Raw genomic sequence first — 24,985 nt, 5'->3', positions numbered from 1 at the left:
ATCATGTTTTTTATGCCAAAATTCTACAGAGTCTAACATTCTATGTGGAGATGGCACATATACAAGATGGCGACTATTCACTCTTCTCTGGTCATGGTGGCTTTGACACCAAATCCTCTTACAATCCTTGAAGTGGCACAATGACAAAGGGGTCTTGGCTGACTAGATGTATTTTTTCTTATGAAACACTTGTTTTAATATTATATAAACCAATTCATTAGTTTTACATCACTAATTTGCATTTTACATTTTCTCATAATTTAAGATATGCTGAGATACATAGTATAATATGATAAGCTTTTAAGAAGAAAAAAGTTACTTTAATCACAACAGTCAACAAAGTAAAACTACTGTTCCACCCAAGCCGGCCTTTCTGGCCATTTATCTTAGCATATTCCAAACTCTTTAAGGCTCCACGTTGCAAAATCACAGCTTTTTTTGTTACAAATTTTGCTGCAGTTTTTTTTTTGGGAGCCAAAGTCAAGAGTGGATTAAGCAGAAGGGAGAAGTATAAGAGTTTCCTATATATTTCCCATTTCTTTTGTAGCCATTCTGAGCTTTGGCTCAAAAAAGTGCAGAAAAATCTGCAACAAAAAAATCTTTGTTTCCGCAACATTGGGCCTAAAAGGTAAAAGGTAAGGAATAAGACATCTATAGTGGAAAATGGATCATTTCACAATAGTAATTGAAATGGAACTCTAATTGAAAATACATAGAGATTGTAGTATAACACATATTTTGAACTCGGAGTAGTTTAAAATCTTTCAAGCTAAAACTTGGCTTATCCTCAAGCTTCTTGCGGTGCATAAGAATGCTGACAGTCAATTTAGCTGGAGATAGGCAACTCTTCCAGCTGTGTGTTGGCATCTATACCACTTGCCTTCAGGATGCAATTCTGTTATTTGGTTGGAACATCTGTGTACCACTATTCAATTGTATGGGCTCCATTGTTGTTGTAATAACGTCCACATACAGATTGAAAGTCAATTTCAGTGTCATTATCTAGCCTTGTCTATGTGAATATTGAAGTTAGTGATCTCTAGGGTAGGCTGATATTTAGCATTTCTGTAATAAACCAACCACATAATGAAATTTAATCTTTAAACTGAACTAATAACCGTCTCCTACAATCCTTGTATGTGCTTTTTATACAACTTCATTTCTTGGAATATTTACATGAAGTAGTGTATTTTCCGCCAGCTTGTCCTACAGCACCCTGAAATGAGTTCATGAGTTTAGTTTTATAATCCAGGACCCTATGTCTTCTTTTAGCACAAGCACAGTCAGGAGCCAAAAGTCCTCTCTTGTTGCTGCCAAAGAGGAAATGAGACTCGAAGAATGTGAGATTAGGAGTGAAGCCAGCTCGCTGTAGATAACATTTTTCTAAAATAAAATCTATAATTTACAGTACTTCACCTGAGGACTTTGAGTCTTGATAAAGTCTGTGGCTGGTATGCAGCTGGAAGAACAGGATCTGTTCAGTTCTATCAGTCAACGCTCTTTTCCAGAAGATGACCTATTGAACATTTCCTGGAATAGTCTTGCCAAGTCCATCAAACGCTTTCTTGGAAATACTCTCAGAAAATGGCTTTAATCCAGGAGGGATATGCAGAAAGTCTGGTCTGGATTGGAAGATATATTTAGATGTTCAATACGGTATATTCTGGTGTTTTTTTTTCAGCTGCCTCGGGGTTCTGCTTTATAGTATAGGAATGTCCAATATGGATACATTAACACATATATTTGTGACACTGCAAAATTAATAATGTGCTTTAGAATGCAGAATAGGTATCTAAAATATGTGGTTTAATATAATGCATACATTATAGCAATGTAATCTTGTTTCAGTAGAAGCTTAAAGCGGATCTAAACTTTTGGGCACCTTTTGCTTTTCTGGCAGTATTTGTGTCACTAATACATTTTGTAATATACTTTAATATAATTGTGGCTCCTTTCTGTGAAATCCTGCGTCTCTTTATTCTTCCCCTGACTGCTATACTTAGAGCTGTTCCTGCCTCTCCCTAAGTAACTATATATAGAGCATAGGGCTCGGAGTACAGGCTGAGTAAAATGTAGAGAAAATAAGGGAAGGGGGTCACTTCAAACAGGTAGATTTCGGGTGTTAAAAAACATAGAAACCTGTGGTTTTTTAAATAATTGCCCTTTGGTATTTTAACATATCACGCTGCTTGAAGGACAGTCTTTTCGCAAAAAAAGCACAAGAAACATATTTTAAACTAGTTTCACAAAGGTGCGGAATATCTAGACATGTTACTTCTGACTATGAGTCCAATGCTGCTAGTAAAGCATAAACAGGAGCTCAGTCACATTACACAGATTTTCTTGTACAAACGCAGAAAAGGGATTTCTGTTATTGTGCAAGCAATAAGAAACAGCACACTCGTTTCTTAAGACTTCTTTTGATAATCATTGGATAGCAAAAGAGGGAATCTAAAACTGCCATGGGTCACCATAATAATAAGTAACAATAACAATACCTCTAAGCAGTAGCATTTTGTTTAAAAATTAAAAGTAAAAAATTATTTTTACTTTCTTCCCCTATTAAATATATAGGGAAATAATATCTTAAGAATAATTTTATCTTTCTTCCTATATTAATTCTATAGGGAAACGCTGGGAATTTTGCAACTGAAATTAATATTCTGCATTTTAGAAAACAACTTTTCCACAGTTCTTTTTTTCCACAATGTGTGAATTAAATTAACCAGAACCTCATTAACTTTGCAGGTACTGTAAAATGTGAGTGTGTGTGTGGGGGGGGTTCTGCTGCGTTTTCACAGCAGCCAAAAACAGCTGTGTTTCTGTAACATGAAGCCTTAGGCTAAAGGAGTTTTCCCATATACATAAGAATATTAAAATTTAAATCCCATTTTGTTTGATTTTTTTGCTATTGTTTTGGGTATCGTTTTGTGAACATTTATGTAAGATACTTAATTACCCTATCTAACTTCCTTTTAATAGCGAATAGGCTGTAAAATTCTCCCTAGCAACCCTCTAACTGAGCTGTTAATAAGCAAATCTGTTTACATTTGCATTGCCATCATGTAGATATGTAGCATTTGCTAAAGGGAGAATGTTCACATCAAATGGCTGTATCCCTATATATATATATATATATATATATATATATATATATACATACACATATATATATATATATATATATATATATATATATATATATACAGTCCTATGAAAAAGTTTGGGCACCCCTATTAATCTTAATCATTTTTAGTTCTAAATATTTTGGTGTTTGCAGCAGCCATTTCAGTTTGATATATCTAATAACTGATGAACACAGTAATATTTCAGGATTGAAATGAGGTTTATTGTACTAACAGAAAATGTGCAATATGCATTAAACCAAAATTTTGGGCACCTCAACAGAAAAGTGACATTAATATTTAGTACATCCTCCTTTTGCAAAGATAACAGCCTCTAGTCGCTTCCTGTAGCTTTTAATCAGTTCCTGGATCCTGGATGAAGGTATTTTGGACCATTCCTCTTTACAAAACAATTCAAGTTCAGTTAAGTTTGATGGTCGCCGAGCATCAAATCATCCCACAGATATTCAATGATATTCAGGTCTGGGGACTGGGATGGCCATTCCAGAACATTGTAATTGTTCCTCTGCATGAATGCCTGAGTCGATTTGGAGCAGTGTTTGGACATTGTATTGCTGAAATATCCATCCCCGGGGTAACTTCAACTTCGTCACTGATTCTTGAACATTATTCTCAGGAATCTGCTGATACTGAGTGGAATCCATGTGACCCTCAACTTTAACAAGATTCCCGGTGCCGGCATTGGCCATAAAGCCCCAAAGCATGATGGAACCTCCACCAAATTTTACAGTGGATAGCAAGTGTTTTTCTTGGAATGCTGTTTTTTTTGGACACCATGCATAACGCCTTTTTGTATGACCAAACAACTCAATCTTTGTTTCATCAGTCCACAGGACCTTCTTCCAAAATGAAGCTGGCTTGTCCAAATGTGCTTTTGCATACCTCAGGCGACTCTGTTTGTGGTGTGCTTGCAGAAATGGCTTCTCTCTCATCACTCTCCCATACAGCTTCTCCTTGTGCAAAGTGCGCTGTATAGTTGACCGATGCACAGTGACACCATCTGCAGCAAGATGATGCTGCAGCTCTTTGGAGGTGGTTTGTGGATTGTCCTTGACTCTTCTCACCATTCTTCTTCTCTGCCTTTCTGATATTTTTCTTGGCCTGCCACTTCTGGGCTTAACAAGAACTGTCCCTGTGGTCTTCCATTTCCTTACTATGTTCCTCACAGTGGAAAATGACAGGTTAAATCTCTGAGACAACTTTTTGTATCCTTACCCTGAACAACTATGTTGAACAATCTTTGTTTTCAGATCATTTGAGAGTGGGCTGTCCATGCTCGGCGACCATCAGACTTAACTGAACTTGTATTATTTTGTAAAGAGGAATGGTCCAAAATACCTTAATCCAGGATCCAGGAACTGATTAAAACCTACCGGAAGTGACTAGAGGCTGTTATCTTTGCAAAAGCAGGATCTACTAAATATTAATGTCACTTTTCTGCTGAGGTGCCCATACTTTTGCACTGGTCAAATTTTGGTTTAATGCATATTGCACATTTTCTGTTAGTACAATAAACCTCATTTCAATCCAGAAATATTACTGTGTCCATCAGTTATTAGATATATTAAACTGAAATGACTGCTGCAAACACCAAAATATTTAGAACTAAAAATGATTAAGATTAATAGGGGTGCCCAAACTTTTTCATAGGACTGTATATATATATGGCAGCATGTGGAAGTTGAGAATCTGAAGACACTTTCATGTGACACCAGAACCATTTTTTTTTAGGTTGTATAAAACCAGAGATACAGCCATTTGAAGTGACCAACATCCTTAGGCAAATGCTACATCTCTAAATATTACATTGAGTACAGATGCCTGGAAATGTTCACCAAACCCCTCCTGACACAATAGCAAAAAAAAGAAAGAAAACAGGAGTTATACTTTAAATCTGTACATAAATAAAAGTTAAATATTTTTGCAAATAAGGAACTGGAAAAATGTCAGCACACCAAAATTGGTGCAAAAAAAGTGGTTTAACCCAAGACAGGCAACGTTTCCATCCTCTCAAGAACATTTCTCAACCAGGTTGAACAAGATTCCTGAGAGGACCGAAACATTGCCTGTCTTGGATTAAACCATTAATAACTAATTTTGGTGTGCTGCCATATTTCCAGTTCCTTTGTGTTTCTTGAGCACTTTCCATCCTCTGTTTTGCATTAGCACCTGCCTTCATATTGCTGTGCTGCTTTAGTTTTAACTTTACCATTTTTGCAAATATAAATAATTCAAAATTTTGCAGCATTTTAAAGATTTTCTAATCATCATAATTGTTTAACTATTAATTGTCTACAAATTTAAATATAGTTATGTTCATGAGAATACCCCATTAAGCTGTATTCACATGACCAATGGCCAAAACAGCTGTGAAAATGGGACATTTTTCACTGCTATTTTTTTTGCATTCAAGGAACAACTGTTTTGACAGAACCCTCATGGATTTGAGTTTATTATGGAATCCATGAAAATGGACACAAATAGAATGACCTATTTTTGGATGGTCTATTTTAACAGACCATCACAAAACACATATTCATATGCTTAGAAATGCTTAGCCCCATTCACATGTATTGAATTTAAAGTGTAATTCCCATTTTATTTTATTTTTTGCTATTGTGTCGGGGTGAGTAACATTGTTGTACTATACTTTATTAACTTATCAAACTTTCTTTTAATAGATAACAGGCTGTAAGGCTCCCATTAGCTCTAACTAAGCATTGCCAGAGACTCTTCGTTCTCAATGCAGTACATAGAGATGAGGCATTTCCCAAATGGAGATAGTTTTACCTAATGCCTGTATCTAAGGATATCATAATACAGGTAAGATTCTGAACTTTCATATGATTGATGTACTAGCTATAAAACAATTAGAGTTAACACTAGTTAAAAACAGTCGTAAATGTGATTCTATATACAGAATGAACTGCAGAATATTAAAGAGGACCTTTCGTGTTGTCATGCACATGCGGTTTTATATACCACAACAATGTGCTGAATTCAGCCTTCTGTCTGCTTTGCCGTTATGGGGCTGTAGGTATCAGTGCCATTAGTTTTGCCACTGACCTCTTCCCACTGTCAGTAGGGCATTCTTGACAGTCTAGCTGGGCTGTGAGGAACGCTCCCCTGACTGTACTTGTCCATAGATTTGTACTGGGGGAGTGTTCCTCACAGCTTAGTGTCATCACTGGGCAGTAAGGAACACCCCCTATGACAGTACAGGGCTATGAATGAGTACTGTCAGTGGGGAATGTTTCTCACAGCCAAGCTAGACCTTCAGAAGTGCCGTAATAGAATGTTGTAATAGAATCTGTTTGATACTACAGTGTTGTAGATTCATAGTTTGCATGTTGCATGTCTCATTCACAAGTAAAACTCAGCAGCATGTGAATGGGTTTTGTCATCTCTTGAAAGAACACGAGGATCATAATCCATCCATTACCTCATACTGTTAGCTTTAGTAGCAGCTTAATAATGGCTCACTCTCCAAAAGTGTAAAACATAAGCATTAAACCACAATGACTTGAAGAAATATTAAGTCTTGTGTCATATGTGAGCAGAAAATCATAAAGGACATATCTTACCAACAAATGTTTACTGGCCAGAACCCCACCCTGATGTCTATCAGATACATTTACTGCATCGTCATTTCTTAGAAAGCTTGGTCAATGATTTGCTTGCAGTTTCTCATCTCAGCCTGTAACTGAATACTAGATAGTTATGTGACATTCAAATCTTATCAGTGTTAGTGTAAGAATTGTTGCACTTCAATTAAAAAATATTTGTCTCCATCTATCCTATTATGTAATAAACACAAGCAGTCTCCTTGCCAAGCAGAACACACTTATCAGCACTTTCATAGCATGTACGCACGGAAACTACGGTATACATGTAAACTCTGTGTGCTGAGAATAAGACAATTAAAGAATGAGATGTGACTGAAGTAGTGTATGAATGCACAAAATGGTCCCTCTAACATAATATTCCCCATTAGTATAATGTCCCCCTGCAATGTCCCCCATAGTATAAAGTTCCTCTCCTTTTGCACCCACAATTTAATCTCCCCTCCATCTGCTCCCACAGTATAATGCCCCCCTTCAGTTACCCCCACAGTATAAAATCCCCATCCAGTTGTTCCCACAGTTTAATATATCCCTCCAGTTGCCCCACAGCAAAGATTCTCCCTCCAGCCGCCCCCATGGTTTTAGTTTTCCCGTCCAGTTCCTCCACAGTATAAAGTCTCCCTTCAGTTGCTTCCACAGTTTATTTTCCTGACCCATCTGCCCCAGTTTAATGTCTCTCTTCCAGCTTCGCCCATAGTTTAATGTCCTCCCTGCAGCTGCCCTAGTTTCATGTCTCCCTACAGCTTCCCTACAGTTTAAAGGGGCTCTATCACTAGATTTTTGTGTTTTTAGCTAAAGATATGATGTCTGAATAGTCACCTTGCCCCATTCCCCTGCTGTTCTGTCTGCTATCTCTGGCTCTGGTGGACTCAGGGAACTGCAGGCATGATTGACGGTATTACATTGTGCCTATTCTCCGAGCAGAGCAGGGACCTAATGGTAAAGCATAGAGTGGATGGTTCCTCCAGAAACGGATGAGTTAAAAACAGGATATACCTCCCACTGATCAGGACACAGCACCTAGAATTCAAGACTGTCCTGCTGAATTTGGGACTGTTGGGAGGTTTGCCAATATGTTCTGATAAAGAAGAATAGGATCTGTGAGAATAGTTGTCATACTATTATGTAGGCAACTATGAAAGGTCTGCATTACATATTTCATAGGGCATGGCTGCATATGCCAAGAAGTGAGATGAGAATCTTATCTCAGGCAGCAGATGACAGAGTCCCTGAGGGGCTGACAGCAAGCAGGACAGATGCAAACCGTGAATGCCAAGCTGCACCTGAGCCGTGACCTTCACATTTTCTCCTTTACCCCTTGTGAAAACAAAATATTTGAGGCACACACTGGAAAAACTGACACGTTAGTCCCAGTTGCAGAGATATCAGAAAGATGTCCTTACAGCTTGTACTATTGAATGTGGAGGTTACTCACCCCCTACCAATGACACTTAACTGTTAGGCTGTCCCCTCTGACAGTGCAGTGATATTGGTACCAAAGCTAACGGCATCAATATCTCTGCAACATTCCTGCAAAGTTGACAGCATGCCTAAGAAGGGCTCTGCTGCTAATGGACAATGAAAGGATATAAGGGGGGTTATGATGGCTTTAACATGGGTGTGTGTAACCAGTCCAATGTGAAATGTGCGCTCATTCAGAAATATCTATAAGTCTAATAGGACCTTTAGGACGGGGCCCCATGGGAAACGTACAGTAACAGCAAAGTGGATGGGATTCGTGCGAATCCCATGGCCACTTTGCGATAAAATCCGCAGCACGAACACGCTGCAATTTCCAAAACCGTCGCAGTTTTGGAAATCACAGCATGTTAATTATATCTACGGAAACGCAATCAGCTTTCCCGTAGATATAATGGTAACAAAGTCCGCGGAGGAAAACTCCATGAACTTTCTGTTCAAAGCGCTGTGGGAAGAACCGCAATGTGTTCATGCCGCGGTTGTTCCCGCAGCCCTTTAGCGCGGCATTTCCAGCCTGTGGGGCCTTAGCCTAAATCATCTACTACAGCTAGCTATTTCCCACAACGCCCTAATTTGTTGCTTATATGTACGTGGTAGTTCACAGAATGTTGTTTTACATGTTAAAGTGATGGCCACCAGTGCCGTAACTACCACGGAGGCAGCAGAGGCAGCTGCCACAGGGCCCGGGACATTAGGGGCCCGGTGACAGCTGCTACCACTGCTATCACTATTCTTGGAGGTCTTTTCAGACCCCCGAGTATAATGATCGGGGCCCCCTGTTGGTGGAATACTTTCCACCAACAGGGGGCCCCGAAGCTGCAGCAACGGCTGACACACAGGAGCTGCAGGTCTGGCTCCTCTCAGCGCTTCAGGACGCTCCCCCTCTCCCCCCCCCCCCCTCCCTTTATCTGCCTGTTCTCTGCCCACCAATGAGAGGGCTGAGGAGAGCCCAGGAGGCGGGGCTTATCCCTGCCGAGCTCCTGCCATCCTACACTCAAGAGGAGAAGAAGAAGAAGCTACTCCAGGAAAATGAAACTAAAGATACACAGGCTCATACTGGGGTTACTATACTTATTAATGTCAGGTACACAGGTATATACTGGGGTTACTATACTTATTAATATCAGGTACACAGGTACATACTGGGGTTAATATGCTTATTAATATCAGGTACACAGGTACATACTGGGGTTACTATACTTATTAATATCAGGTACACAGGCTCATACTGGGGTTACTATACTTATTAATATCAGGTACACAGGTACATACTGGGGTCACTATGCTTATTAATATCAGGCATTTGGGGTGATTATGTTTGTTTTAGTAACTCCATGTGCATCATATTAATAGCAGTTAACCCTATCATGTCCCTCACATTAACCCCTGTGTGCCTCACCATAAGAGTTACTGATATGTGAGAGACATGGAGAGACATATGTCTCTCACATATCAGTAACTCTTATATGAGGTACACAAGGGTTAATGTGAGGGACATGATGGGGTTAACTTCTATTAATATGAGGCACATGGAGTTACTAAATTGTAATGCACATGACCAAATTTTTTATCCACAATTGTCCTGGTACAGCGGTCAGCGGGTGACGTGACAGTATTTAGTCCTGCAGGGGCCACTATGGGACATAATACTGTGTGCAGTGGCCACTATGGGGCATAATACTGTGTGCAGTGGCCACCATGGGGCATAATACTGTGTGCAGTGACCACTATGGGGCATAATACTGTATGCAGGGGCCACTATTGGTCATAATAGAGTGCGCAGGAATGCGTAGGAGGGACTCGGTCGAGATCTTCGGTGTCAGGGGGGCCCCATGTCAAAAGTTCGCCACGGGGCCCCGCCATTCCTAGTTACGCCACTGATGGCCACAATAAAGAATAGACTATATAAATATATCATCATTGTGCGAAGTGAAACTAAGAGCTTCCTCAAACTGTCTTAGGAACGTACACCATATGCAGAATAAAGCAGACACATATATATGTCTGGACCTCATTTATAAAAGTTGTCTGACAGTAATCTGCCTTCTTTCTCAGCTACAGCAACCTATCAAATTAGAGCTTTATTTTCACTTTTTCAGAGCACTATGAAAGCTGAGCTTTGATTTGGTTGCTACAAGCAGCAATGGCAGTCTATGATGACGTATATATACAGTACTGTGCAAAAGATTTAGGCAGGTATGGAAAAAAGAAAGAATTCAGCACACTGTCAGCTTTCCCGATCTGTGCCCCGGGTAAAGAGCTATTGGTGCTGGTACCGTAGCGCTTTACAGTCAGAAGGAAGTTACTGACAATCAGTCAGGTACGTCCTTCTTCAAAGCAGCGCCTATAGTGCTGTACAGTGTGAGTGGGGAGGAACGCCCCCCTCCCTCTGCTCACAGTGCTTGTCCATAGACGAGTATTATCAGAAGGGGAGGGGGTGTTCCTCCCCGCTCACGCTATACAGCGCTATAGGCCTCTTTAAGTCAAACATCCATGTATTGTCGTTTGTGTTATGGTCACTAGAGGGCGCTCCAGCTTTCATTATGATTTTCTCTCTACATCCTCATGACTTGCTCAAAGCAAACAACCGGAGGAATTCTCCTAGTTGCTTCTAGAAAAGAGTATCTCTGTACATATATTGTCCAGCAGAATCTGATCAGTCAAAACTAGAAAGTTGTACAGCCTCATGCACTGCTGTACAGGATCCAAGCTGTGTGCACAAGCTCTTATAATAATAATTTTGTATTAGGCTGGATGCACGCCAGTGTTAGAATTCCATCCCCAAATTTGCCGCATTTTTCAGGCGGAAACCCAGTGCACCCCATTATAGTCTATGGGGTTTGCGGGTTACTGTGGGTAACCACTTTTTTAGAAGAGTGCGTTTCCGTTCTTTGGGCCCAAAGAACGGAAAGCCAAAAGCTCGTATGAACCTAGCATTAGTTGTATTTGTTGAACAGTGACAAAAATTCCTGTTTTGAATTTTAATAATCAGCAAATACACAGGAAAAAAAAAGAAGAAATGCTTATGAATATGCCGCCTTATGTATACATCACACTTTACAGAGAACATTACAGAAAGCATTCTGCAACTCACTGGGTGCACAAGCTTTCACAACTTAGGAAGTCAGCATTTTTGGAGACTAGAGGTCAGTCTGACTTATCATAGTCGTTTTAGAAACAGGAACTAGTTCACAATTGCTAAATATTTTTAACATGTAGGTTTCCAGTTATGGGATATAAGACGATTTCAAGACTTTACATACTATAACTTCAGAGCTAGAGAGGAGAAGCTGGGGTCAGAATGTCTTGCATTTCATTGTCTCTTCTCTTCACCTTTATGCTGATGGATCCTGTTTCCACTGAAGAACTCTTCCATCTTAAACATCCTATTAATAACATTGCTGTTGGCAGACAGTATCTTATAGTTGCCACAGAGAATTGTCTATACCAGCTCAATCACACTCTCCATAGGTTGAAAACAACAGGACCACAAGGAGAAAATGACAAATTCTGCATGGGAGAACAAGACCGTAGACAGAAGCCGACTTATTATAACAAAATCTTACTTGCATACAATGACAGTGTGCTGACTTGTTGGAATGAGGAGAATGGATTTTGCAGGCTGCTACATATGGACACCCTAAAGCCTATTGGACAAGCTGTACCAAAGGCTGTGCCCGTGGACATGAAGCATACTGCTAGAGGTTTAATATTCTTTGAAGAAGATTCCAGCAAATTATTTATTGCAAAATTTATTGACAATAAAAATGAAGAAAAACCTGAAACCGTAGCTGTAAAGCAACAAGATAATGGCACATTTACAGTTTATGATTCCATTAATTATATTTCACAAATGGATAAGACTAACGGCCTAAACTTTGTTGATGCAATTCAATGGAAAAACTTCTTTATCTTCCCTTATTACCCATCTGTTGGCAGTAGCGCCACGGTTGTCGTGCTAACTGAAGACAGATTAGTCTTGAACTTTCATTCCCAGAAAAATCTCATATGTGGGAGCAACCCACGAAGAATGGTCATATTATCCTCCTATGCATTTCAGTCTTCAGAAAGCTTCCTTTGGGCTGGAATATTCACTACAAACAGTACAGCTTCTGCAGACAGAACAGCGCTTTGCATTTACGATTTCTCAGTCCTGAAAGCAACATCCACATGTTTTTATGACTTTATCACTGGAAGTTCAGGCGTATGTGTGAGTATGAACTGCAGGAGCAAACTGCGTATTTATAGAATCTTTTGGCTTGGCCAATGACTAACCGTATAATAGAATCCATTAGGCATCTGCCATTTTGACAGAAAAAAGAGGGTTTCATGTGACACGGTACTTATCAAAAGTAATGGAAACCCCCAACAGAAACATTAAATGCAGGTGTGAACATAGCCTCAGGAATAAACTTGCATGTAAAATAAGTATGGATTTTATCTACTGTATATGAGGACTGTGCTGGGGAAGACCATCAGATCTGGGTCAAGAAGTAGGCACCATTGAACAATGGGTGGGGCGGGGGCAATTTACAAGGCAAACGCATATTACTAAATGAACCGAGCTGAACTTGAGGTAGCGACTTGAGGTGAGCTTATCAAGATAGAAGATAGAAGACTGAGTGCTTAAACTGGGAACAAGAAGGGGAAAATATAGAGGCAGTGAAAAAGATGGAAAAAAAGAGAGCACTCTGGGAGGGATTAGGATGTAGTTGAATAGAACGTAGTTGGCTCAAATGGTCAAGACCTATTGAATCAAGATGCAGACGAAAAATACTAGAACCTCAGAGCTTGGTGGGACAAGGATGAGAAAGTGTTATTTGTTTTTCTAGTTATGTAGTATAGCTACAGTGTGGGACTACTGGGGATATTACTTCTCTGGGGGCTACATTATTACTTTCCTGGGGGCTACTTGAGGACTTTACTACTTGCCTAGTAGCTACTGGCGGAAATTATTATTTGTCTGGGAGCTACTGGATAGCGTTACTAGTAGCCTGAGGGCCTTTGGGGAGCATTAGCCCTTGTCTGGGGGCCAATAGCATACCTCCCAACTTTTGAAGAACTGAAAGAGGGACAAAATGTGCGGTGCGCGTAGCGCGGCGCTGCAAATTTAGCCCCACCCACTTTTGTGTTGACTCCGCCCACTCATTCATTTTTTATGTGCCCACACACAGTATAATCCTCCTACAGTCACCCGTAAATTATATGTCCCCCCTCTATCTCTCCCCCAGTTTCATATACACCCTTCATCTGCCCCCAGTTTCTTGTCCCCCCCATCTCTGCCCCCAGATTCATGTCCCCTCCATCTCTGCCCCCAGATTCATGTCCCCTCCATCTCTGCCCCCAGATTCATGTCCCCTCCATCTCTGCCCCCAGATTCATGTCCCCCCTCCATCTCTGCCCCCAGATTCATGTCCCCTCCATCTCTGCCCCCAGATTCATGTCCCCTCCATCTCTGCCCCCAGTGTCATGCCGTCCTCTCCATCTCTGCCCCCAGATTCAATGGTCCTCCATCTCTGCCCCCAGATTCATGTCCCCCCTCCATCTCTGCCCCCAGATTCATGTCCCCTCCATCTCTGCCCCCAGATTCATGTCCCTCCATCTCTGCCCCCAGATTCATGTCCCCCCTCCATCAGAAGTTTGAAGGAATATTAGGGACTGGGGGAAAGTGGAAAAATTATTTCTAAAATAAAAGTTCAATTATTAGTGCTCCCAATGTATCATAGACATTCACGTTGATTCTTTCTCCCAGTTTCTTCCCTTCCTTCTTCTTTCCTTATCTTTAGTCCTGTATCGTCCTATCTTTTATCATTGTTCATTAAAGGGATTCTACCATTAAACTACCTTTTTTTCTAATGAACACGTCGGAATAGCCTTAAGAAAGGCTATTCGTCTCCTACCTTTAGATGTGGTCTCCGCCGCGCCGCTCCGTAGAAATACCGGTTTTAACCGGTATGCAAATGAGCTCTCCGCAGCAATGAGGGCGGGCCCCAGCGCTCAAAGGCCGATGAGCGCATCCCCATTGCTGCTCGAGAGCTCTTTCCTGCTGACTTTAACTTATTTAGATTTTCATGGTTTGGTTTGTTCATAAATTTCATTATAAATTGTTCTTTTATTTATTGTAGAACCCAACTGATCTCTTGCCATTACATGGAACTCCTACACTGACGCATGGAGACCTAACTGCTGTACATGTAAAAGAAGTAGAGAATCGACTGGTAGTTTTTCTTGGGACTGGAAATGGAAAATTACTTAAGGTGGGTTTACTGGCATACATGGCTAATTGTGTAAAGCAAAAATTGTGTTGTTTTATATACTATCCATATGACAGAAGGAGGACAACTATGCAAAATGGCGACCTATATTAAAATCAATGACATATTCTGGCAGATAAATACAGTGTTGGCCAAAAGTATTGGCACCCCTGCAATTCTGATAATATTCATTTTTTTTTCAGAAAATGATTGCAAGCACATACTCTTTGGTATTAATATCTTCATTTAATTTGTATTCAATGGAAAACCACAAAAAGAATTGTCAAAAAGCCAAATTGGATATAATTCCACAGCAAACATAAAAAAGGGGGTGGACAAAAGTATTGGCACTGTTTGAAAAATCATGTGATGCTTCTCTAATTTGTGTAATTAACAGCACCTGTTACTTATCTGAGGCACCTAACAGGTGGTGGCAATAACTAAATCACACTTGCAGCCGGTTGAAATGGATTAAAGTTGACTCAACCTCTGTCCTGTGTCCTTGTGTGTATCACATTGAGCATGGAGAAAAAAAAGAAGACCAAAGAACTGTCTGAGGACTTGAGAAGTTTGTTTTTTATCAACTAAAATAACTGTTAACTCTTATATGCGATTTCTGAATCAGAATTCTTGTTTTATTTGCACTCATTTTTATGAATGTCCTCCATAAATAGCTATTTTATATACTCCAGTGTACCATGTAACATATTTTTATGAATGCACACCTCTAGAAGCCATAGAAACAAACAAGTGCAGTAAACTTGCCAGACGGATCGATTGTAGTACAATGTGTTCCTTGACTGTAACTTTTTTGTACTCAGGTTTCTTTAAGCTCCAACTACACAGCAAACTGTCCAGAAGAGTTGTACACGTTTTCCAATGAAGCTCCTGTTTTCCAAACAATTCTCATGGACCCTGTTGATGCCAGCTATCTATATGTTGCCACAGATAGAGAGGTTAGTATACTTGTTTCACATGAGATGGGTTATCAATATTTTCTGTGTTGACATTGTGGAAGCTTCCACAAAGATATATGTTAGTCGAGCAGATAAGGTCAAATATCAGCTTATATTTAGTATAGCGGATTCATTGTAGGAATTACAAAAATAATATCAGAGACTTGGCAACTAGAATCCATATGATACTATTCTGGCCCATTTACTTTTAACCTCAAGTTTTTAGTGGGTACTATTTAAATCTAATGAATAAAATCTAAAGTGAATAAACTTAAAGAGGCTCTATCATTGGGAAAAGTCATTTTTAGATAAGCACATCCTTGCATAGCCTTTAGAAAGGCTATTCCACACCTACCTTTTGTATGTAAATTACCTCAGTAGATTTTGAATAAGTCATTTTTTTATTCATATGTTAATGAGCTTAGGCCGTGCACCGGAAGTGTTTGTGTACTGTCTGCTCTATGAGTCTGTATAGCAGAGGCTGCTGTGCTGATGACTCATCTCTGACACACAGAGTCTGAGCAATTTCCTTGTACTCACCCTTTAAATCCTCTGAATGGCTGCAGAGAATCCCTAGGCCAGCTATAGTCCTGGAGTAGTCTTGGGTTGGAAGTGGTAGCACATTGTAGTAGCACAATGTAGCCATTTATATACTCCAGTGTACCATGTAACATATTTTTATTAATTCACACCTCTAGAAGCAAATTCCCCTCTACCTTTTCTCCCTAATGAAAGTCATTACCGCCTCTGACTCCCATCAAAACCTCTCACACATCCATCATCGTATTCTGCACTGATGAGAGGCAGACATCTCAAACCAGCGGTCTGGGGATGGGAACCTCTTCCTTTTGGAAGCATTATTCTGGCTTGGCTATTATTCCCAGATTATGTTGTTAGGTTTTTCGAAAACCAGGTATGTATCTATAGGGAGCTACCGTCCAAAAGATGGTGCTAGGAGCAAATTCCTTTTTTTCTCCAATGAGGTACTTATTTGCATATTCCTTATTCAGAATTCTTAGCAGGGCTTTCATGGTCTAATAAGTCCTTGTACCTTCTCTCTCTAATGAGAGACATTTCCCTTTCTGACCACTTATAATCAGCAAGATAACACGAAACACAGAGGGAGGTCAGAAAACTACAGCAAGAACCAAGCATAGAGTACTGTACAAATGGTTTAGGCAGTTGTGGAAAAATTGCAGCAAAATAAGAATGCATTCAAAAATGGAAGTGTTAATAGTTTATTTTTTGTCAATTACCTAAATTAAAGGGGCTCTATCATTGGGAAAAGTCATTTTTAGCTAACACATACTTGCACAGCCTTTAGAAAAGGTATTCCACACCTACCTTTTGTATGTAAATTGCCTACGTAGTTTTTGTATAAGTCTGTTTTTATTCATATGCTAATTAGCCTTCTCCGTGCACTCCGGAAGTTTCTGTGATCACAGTCTGCTCTGTGTGTGTGTGTTAGCAGGAAGATGAGTCAGCACAGCAGGCTTCAAAGACTACTGAGGCAATTTACATACAAAAGGTATATATAGAATAGCCTTTCTATGTGCTTAGCTAAAAATGACTTTTCTTAATGATAGAATCCCTTTAAGTGAATGAACAAAAGAGAAATCTATATTAAATCACGATTTGCTGTGACCACACTTTGAACTTGAAAACAACATCAATTCTTCTTGCACACGGTTTTTGAAGGAGCTTCAAAGGAGCAGATCTTCAGTGGATGTAGGCTCACCCAAATCCTTCTGTCTCTTAGTGTAATCCCAGACAGACTGGATGAGGCTTAGACCAGGATTTTGTGCAGTTGTATCATCACTTCCAGAACTCCTCTTCCAAAGTGTGGTTACATCAATTATTGAAATGATATTTTGCAGCATTTTTTCCACACTAGTCTAAAACTTTTGTAGTATACAGTACTGCACATCCAAGGAAGTTAACGGAAAGAGAGACATACTTACATCAAGAATTGTCACTACAACAGACACTGCAACAAATGGTTTACAAGACAATGCAAGGGGTTGTCCATGTCCACCAGGCAGATTTCATACAAGATGGCCTATCCTCAGGATATGTCAAGACTATCTGATTCATGGGGTCTGACAGCTGGTCATCAGCATAAAACTGACTGAAATTCTGGACAATTCAAGTCAAGGGTGGGACAGCACTATGAATTATGGCGGAGGCCTCCATGTAGCGAAACGGTGCGGAAAACACCACGTCAGAGATGCATCGTGTTTTTTCTTCATTTTCCATTGCGTATTCATAGTTTTCTTCTGTGGACTTTCTGCCCTCATTACACCTATATGGAAAGCACCAGCATTTCTGAAGGTATAATTGACATACTGTGAGCAGTTTTTGAAAACTCATTGTGTGGATAGGAAGGATTTGCCAAAATCCTATTTGCTTTGCAGGTACTTGTAAAACGCAGTGTTTTTAGCCGCAGCCAAAACACTACAATTTTGCAATGCAAGTCTTCAGCCTAAAAGTAACTTCTCCCTGGGTGAATGCACATAGTCTAACAGCTTAACTTCAATTTCCTGAAAATCATGTAGCAACGTTTAGAAAGGGGAAGCAGTACTCCAGTAGAAATCAAAAAAAGTAAAAGCACTTTATTAACCCATACATCTACACTACATTCACATATTGCTGGAAATGACTCTATAGGGGAGTTGAAACATTGCTTTGTATATCATGGGTGAAAAAAGCCTTTTTATCACGTGATAAATGTTGTATATTTTACCAAAAATGAAAAACTTTAGTGCAACCCGTTGTGAAATCGCTGACCTATCTTACTGGAAATGGCTATTTCACTCTACTATCTTGTCTGTGACAAAAGAGTACGGCTGAATTTGTACATTCATAGCTGTTTCCATGAATTTTATTCCACCGTTTGCTCCTCGTATTCCCCTAGGTTGGAGGAGGATATTATCTCCTATCTTCCGGAGATTATATTTCCTACATTTATAAACATTCAGGGTGAGTGACTAGACAATGCCCACATGAGATGAATGTAATCAGGCCATAGCTGACATCCTTCCCGGTAGACTCCAGGCCCTGATGGACTTCCTGCTGATATATATATATATATATATATATATATATATATATATATATATATATATATGCACTATTAGAATGGATTGGGCCCACAGTTATGATGCAGGCTATACAAGATCTCTGTTACTGTATTTCTAGAGTAGACTGGTAAAAAAATACGGGGTATATGCAAAACACTTTACTCTAAAAGTGGCTTGCAGAGGAATTATGACCATGGACGGTAAATCACATAACCATGGTCAGACTTTTATCGACTAGAAGTAACAGAATGAATGACAACAAGCAGAGATCTAGAAAACCGTGAGGAATTGATACAGAAAGTATATTGGGAAATTGTATATCCTTTTATTGTATAAACAATAACATTTGTTTCTTAATATTGGTCTTAATATTGGCCTTAGCAAGCCAGGACCATATAAACTTTTTGCTGCTGCAGATGCATTGCAGAGGGAAAAGACTTTTGGCACTTCTCTTGTCCTCACCTCCCCTTCCAAACTGTTTCTGTTTAGCTGTTTTGCTAATCTCTTTGACATCATAGATCTGTTTGTGACTTGTAACATAATAGATGGCTCCGTCCTCCACATATTAGGCCACTCGGTCGAATTATTAAATTGCATTGTATTGTAGCTTAATCTGCTGCTGATTCAGACATCAAAAAGAAGACAGACAGCACCGAGCTGCATAGTGTAGTAATTCTTAGTGAAGTGGAACACAAAGAGATAAATTTAGAACTCTCACTTTGTCAAGTTATGAGGAATTCACAACTACTTTAAACTCATTTACAGAGGGTTCCTCTCTGGTACCAGGGAGCGAGCAGGTCCGGACACCCAGGGGTGTATAGGATCAGTATTCGGACTGAGGAGAAATCCAATGGAAATCGCCAAGGACTACGCTCTCAGAGATAGATTATATAAATCAAATTATTTAGACCTAAATAAAGAATTGGATTTATACAATCTATCCCTGAGAGCGCAGTCCTTGGCGCTTTCCATTGGATTTCTCCTCAGTCCGAATACTTCTGATTCAGACACAACTGGTTTCCTACATGACCTACTGCTATTAACAGAAGTCTTCAAGAAGTGTATACTTGAAATAAGACCTGGCTTATATCTAATGTTTAGTTGCTTACATACCCATGGTGATTTCTTTATTTAGATTAAACGTCTGAAGATTGCAAAGTGTGAACAACATGAATCGTGCAATGACTGCCTGTCAGCGTATGATCCACACTGCGGATGGTGCCAGTCAAGTAACAGGTTTGCTCATTCTCATGTATCTAATTCTCTCTGTGTTAGACAAAGTTATTTAAGAAACCATTAAAAGCAGCCACGCCTTATTTTTGTAGTATGAATACAGTACAATAATAGAAAAATTTGAGTACTATGGCTACAAATAAGCAACATTAAGCATAACCTGTAAAAGCCATACTTACCACACATATGAAAAATCTTTTCATACATCCTGGTGAAATAGGCCTAAAACTACATTTTCAAGATGAGATTCAGTTTCACTGTCAACGTATTGAAGAGCTGGAGAGGGTTTAAATTGTTACTAACTTTTTAGACAACGTAGTATCATTTTATATAATTCTGTACAAAAACATAATGCACTTTATTTAAAATCACTGTCTGGCAAATCTTTCTAAGCCCGGGACCCCACGGGCCAGAAACACCGCGATTTGCCTGCGGCAGAAACACCGCAGGAAAAATCGCGGCATTTTACAGTAACTGCAAAGTGGATGGGATGCTTGTGAATCCCATACCCACTTTGCAGTAAAAACCGTGGTGCGGACACGCTGTGGTTTCCAAAACCGGCGCGGTTTTGGAAATCTCAGCATGTAAAATATATCTATGGAAACAACGGCAGCTTCCCTGTAGATATAATTGTAACAAAGTCCACAGAGGAAAACTCCTTGAGCTTTCTGGTAATGCGCTGCAGGAAGAATTGCGGTGCATAGCCACTGCGATTTTTCCTGCAGCGCTTTGTAGCTGCAGGCCGTCCTGTGGGGCCTCAGCCTAAAGCTCCTGTCACTAGTTGTGTCCACCTAGCTAATATACAGTCTACTCTCTCTTAGGCAAAGTTTGTCCATTGATACATTAGATAAGCAGGACAGAATCACAGAGAGTGGAGGGAGGGTCATTTTTCTCTTCACACAGTGAATGCAGATGGGAGGAGCTGATTCTCCTCAGTCTTCACAAACATCTTCAAATTGTTGCTCTGTGGAAAAGACTGAAAATACTGCAAATCTCACAGCTTATAGTGTAAGAAAAAAGTCTTCTTTTACCTACTACTAGTCTACATGTATCTACCTCTAGCTGCTTGTTTGATATCAGATATTATTAGATATTATTCACAGACAGCAAGCATCTTTTCTCACTGTGCTCAGACATCGCTTTTTTTCTGGTGTTTTACCTGCTTGTCTGTGTGCATTTGGCCGGTATTTGCAATCCAGTGTTCCTGGATCGCCTATATTATGGTCACTTGGGCTTTTCTCAGCTCTTTGTTTGCTATTTTACAGTTACTACTGGCAGAATTACATGTAATACCAGTAGTAGTAATAGGGGAGAGAGCAGACTGTTCCTTATTGTACATGCCACCTGTCTGAGAGAGAATTGTAAACTGTGCTGCAGCCATAATGGGGATATTAGCAGCAGAAAAACCAAGAGGATATGATGTATAAAGGCTTCTGACCCTGCACTTATTTCGAGTTCATATTAAAACTTAGCACCATTTACAGGCAGGCAACTAGATTAAAGGAGTCATTTCTCCTATCAGCAAAATCTATTTATCCTTTATCTATATGATTGGGGATATTTTACTGGGGTCTGACCTCCCGGACCCCCACCAATCCTGAGAATTTCCATGCTTTAGCCGAGGTTAGAATGTAGTGGTAGATGCGGATGTGCACCCCCTCTCCATTCATTTCAAAAGGAATGTGTAAGTACATCAGGCTATCTCCAGCACTTTCAGTGCACTTTTTGCATCTGCAGCAAAACTGTCAATTGTTGGTGTCTTGGGGGGGTTAATTATTCCAGAGTTCCCCCTAGAAAATGTTGCCAATTTAAGCACTGACTATAGCCTTCCATTATATTCAGTAGTATAAAAGATGAAAATTCTGATTCTATTTCTTTCGTGACAGGTGCACCATGAAGACTGAATGTGAAGCATCTACAGCACCAGAAAAATGGATAGGAATTTCAGAAGGATATGGAAAATGTCTAAAAATTAGAGTTTTTCCCAAAGATGGAAAGGTTGAACACCCAAAAACAAGTTTTATGCTCATACCGTATCTGATGTTCATTCTGTCCACATATTAGCTTATATTGTGACATCACTGTGTTTATTATCCTTATACTCATTATTTACTGTCCCTATAGTATGATATCACTGTAAATATTACCCCAGTAGTGTGATATCACTATGTGTGTTATCTGCACTGACGTATCACTCTTACAAATTTTGCTATGAGGCCCCATGGCTATTTGTTACACCCCTGGAGGGTTCTCCTACCTTGTGCTGCCAGACACTGATGATGAGGAGCTTGCACGTGTGCTTTAGAGATGGAGTTCTGGTAGTCAGACTAAGGGTGCATGCACACTACGTAACGCCGGGCGTGTATGAGAGCCGTACACGCCGGCGTTACAGCAGGGCTGCCGAGCACTTCCCATTCACTTCAATGGGAGCGCTCGTAAACGCCGCTGTTACGAGCGCTCCCATTGAAGTGAATGGGAAGTGTTCGGCAGTCTGCTGTAATGCCGGCGTGTACAGCTCTCATACACGCCCGGCGTTACGTAGTGTGCATGCACCCTTAGGGTCCATTCACATGGAGGAAAATGGTGAGGAATTTGGTGTGGAATTTCAGCACTGAAAAAAAGCCTCCCATTGACTTCAATGGGTTTCTTATTCTGCTAGGATACCATTGAAGTCAATGTGAGGCTTCTTTTTTTTTTAAGCGCTGAACTTCCACAACAAATTCCTCACCATTTTCCTCTGTGTAAATGGGCCCTTAGGGTCTCTGGTAGGCCCAAAGAATCCCATTCTGACACAGGTTGTAATAGTAAATGTCAGCAATTTAGAAGCTGTGACAGACAGGAGAGGAAGGGAAGGCATTTGCAGTCATATAATGCCAGGTAGAGAGCAAGTGAAGAAGAATGCACAAGGTGGTTTGTTCTGCCTTGTGCTGAGATACATAGATGGACATTGATGGGTGGTTTCACAGTCTTTCTGGATCCTTACATATATTTCAGGCATGCACCACTCATCGAGAATATCTTGTATTTCTAACTTCATTCTTTGCACATTTGATTATTTTAGATTGCAGTAAGTATTGAGAAAAACCCTTCACTCTTTGGTAAAAATGTTCGCTGGAATTGTGAAATTAATAATACAGTCGTAAGGAAAACTGTTTGCAAAAATGAAGCTCAATCGTTGAACTGCACTTGCCAATTTTCTGCATCTGAACTATATGAAACAGGTAACTCGCAAACTCCTGCTGTATATGGGACCCTATATACTATGCAAAACTGTTTGGATGTAGTGCATCTGATAAGCATTATAAATATACTTTGACTACTGTCCTACTTGACTACTAATGTACTAATATAGCAGGTTGTAAACTGTGATATAAGAGAACTGTTGTAATGTATCATTCTTGCAGTTTTTCTTGCTTTCCAGTTAAAATTAGATAAATAGATTAGGATACTACCACATATCACGTTCTTTTCACAGAAAGTCCAGTGTTTTCTTCTGCGGACTTTCTGCCCCTATTATACCTACATGGAAAACACCAGCATTTCCCACTCTATAACTGACATGCTGTGATTTACAAAAACACAACGGCTTTCAAAATTGCAGCATTTCTGCTGTGGATATTTTACTGCAGTATGTGGATGGGATTAGCCAGAATCCAATCCACTTTGCAGGTACTATAAAACGCTGCAGTTTTTTCAAATCACACCAGATTTTTATTTCATTGACATGTTTTCAAAGTTACCAAACCTATTCCTGAATAGTTCAAATTATACTATATAGCTGAACCAATAGAAATGCAGTATATTTGACAATAAAGGAATATACATTATTGATAACATTTGTAACCATATTTTTATTCTACTTGTAGCCATATTTACTGTTGAAGCAACAAGCAATAGCAAAGCTGTGTCAGCAAGATTCCCAATTCAAAAGTGCTCACAGTACTCAGAATTCAGGTATATATGTATGCAAAGGTTTCACTGTGAAAATACATTGTCCTCATGAAAGTACAGTTTTATATACCACTAGAAAGAACGCACAGTCGGGTTTCACGGTATGTGCCCCAGTGGAGGAGAATACCAGTGTCGTTTGTTTTGGCACCAATCTCTCCCCACTGTCAGAAGAGCAGTCCTCATAGCTCAGTGTCATCACTAGGCTGTAAGGACCGCTCTTCTGACAGTACTGTAACATAGCCTTGTACTGTCAGAGGGGGCATTCCTTACTACCCTGCAATGACTCTGAGTTGTGAGGAATGCCCCCCCCCCCAGTACAAGTCTGGATGAGTACTGTCGGGGGAGATGGCGGTGATAACATTGAGCTATGAGGAACGTCCATTGGACAGAGGGGAGAGATCAATGAGGAAACTAACGGCACTGATATTCTCCTCCATCGAGGCACATACCGGGAAAGCCAACAGTGCACTGAATACATAAGGTCAAGTGTGACCAACAGTTCGGGCTGCAAAATATGAAACAGGTCCTATTCCTATCCAATCTTGCAGCCCTGCTGCTGCGGCTCCTATTCATTGAATGAAAGGGGCCGCGGAAGCACGGCCAGTGCATGTCCCCCATGTACCACCCGTGCCATTCATTCATGGCACCTGGGTAGTACACAGTCGTGTGCAATCGACTTTAAAGTCACAGGGTGAATGATGGACCATAGAGATTGGGCATTTCTAACCAAAAAATAAATAAATAAAAGTAATGCATACTTTTGAAATTGTGCATGTATCGTGAGTGATAGACTAAAATCAGCTCTACATTAAGCTGTATTCACACACTACAGTTTTTGTATTTTTCATTGGCATGTTTAAGCCAAACCATGTTTGAAGATCAGTCTCTTAATAATTCAGAAATACCATTTTTAATAAATTCTCTCAATATGTGTGAATTTAGCTTTATTGATCAGGAATATACCACATTACCTAATTCTTCTAAATACAGTTTTCACAGATGTCTACTGTTGACTGAGATATAGTATATGATTAATTTGTATTTTCCGCATGATAGTTGCTTGGATTGCATATCAAGTGGTTGTGTTTGGTGCATGAAAACTTCTACTTGTACATCTGCACTGATTCAATGTGAAAATGAAGATTATGCAGATGAGGTAAGTGTAGTGAAAAATAATAGTAAAATGTGGTATTCGTTGGCCCAGTTTGTGCCAAAATTATGTGTCATGGATTCCAAGAAATGTGGCCGTCACATGGACTATAT

The 24,985-nt window shown here is 39.9% G+C and overlaps 1 protein-coding gene across 1 annotated transcript in view; it reads left to right on the top strand.

Moving 5' to 3' along the window:
- Positions 1-11,549: 11,549 nt before the first annotated feature.
- Positions 11,550-24,985, top strand: part of PLXNC1 (plexin C1) — an 86,859-nt gene continuing 73,423 nt past the window's right edge. Inside the window, exons 1-8 of the mRNA XM_075274500.1 lie at positions 11,550-12,458; positions 14,374-14,505; positions 15,324-15,458; positions 19,674-19,774; positions 21,658-21,769; positions 22,833-22,992; positions 23,638-23,725; positions 24,779-24,878. Of these exons, the coding sequence (XP_075130601.1) occupies positions 11,550-12,458; positions 14,374-14,505; positions 15,324-15,458; positions 19,674-19,774; positions 21,658-21,769; positions 22,833-22,992; positions 23,638-23,725; positions 24,779-24,878 (1,737 nt within the window). The remainder of the gene's footprint in view (positions 12,459-14,373; positions 14,506-15,323; positions 15,459-19,673; positions 19,775-21,657; positions 21,770-22,832; positions 22,993-23,637; positions 23,726-24,778; positions 24,879-24,985) is intronic.

This window comes from Leptodactylus fuscus, chromosome 5, assembly GCF_031893055.1.
Source record: "Leptodactylus fuscus isolate aLepFus1 chromosome 5, aLepFus1.hap2, whole genome shotgun sequence".
Lineage (NCBI taxonomy): Eukaryota > Metazoa > Chordata > Amphibia > Anura > Leptodactylidae > Leptodactylus > Leptodactylus fuscus.
This window is presented reverse-complemented; position numbering and strand designations above follow the sequence as displayed.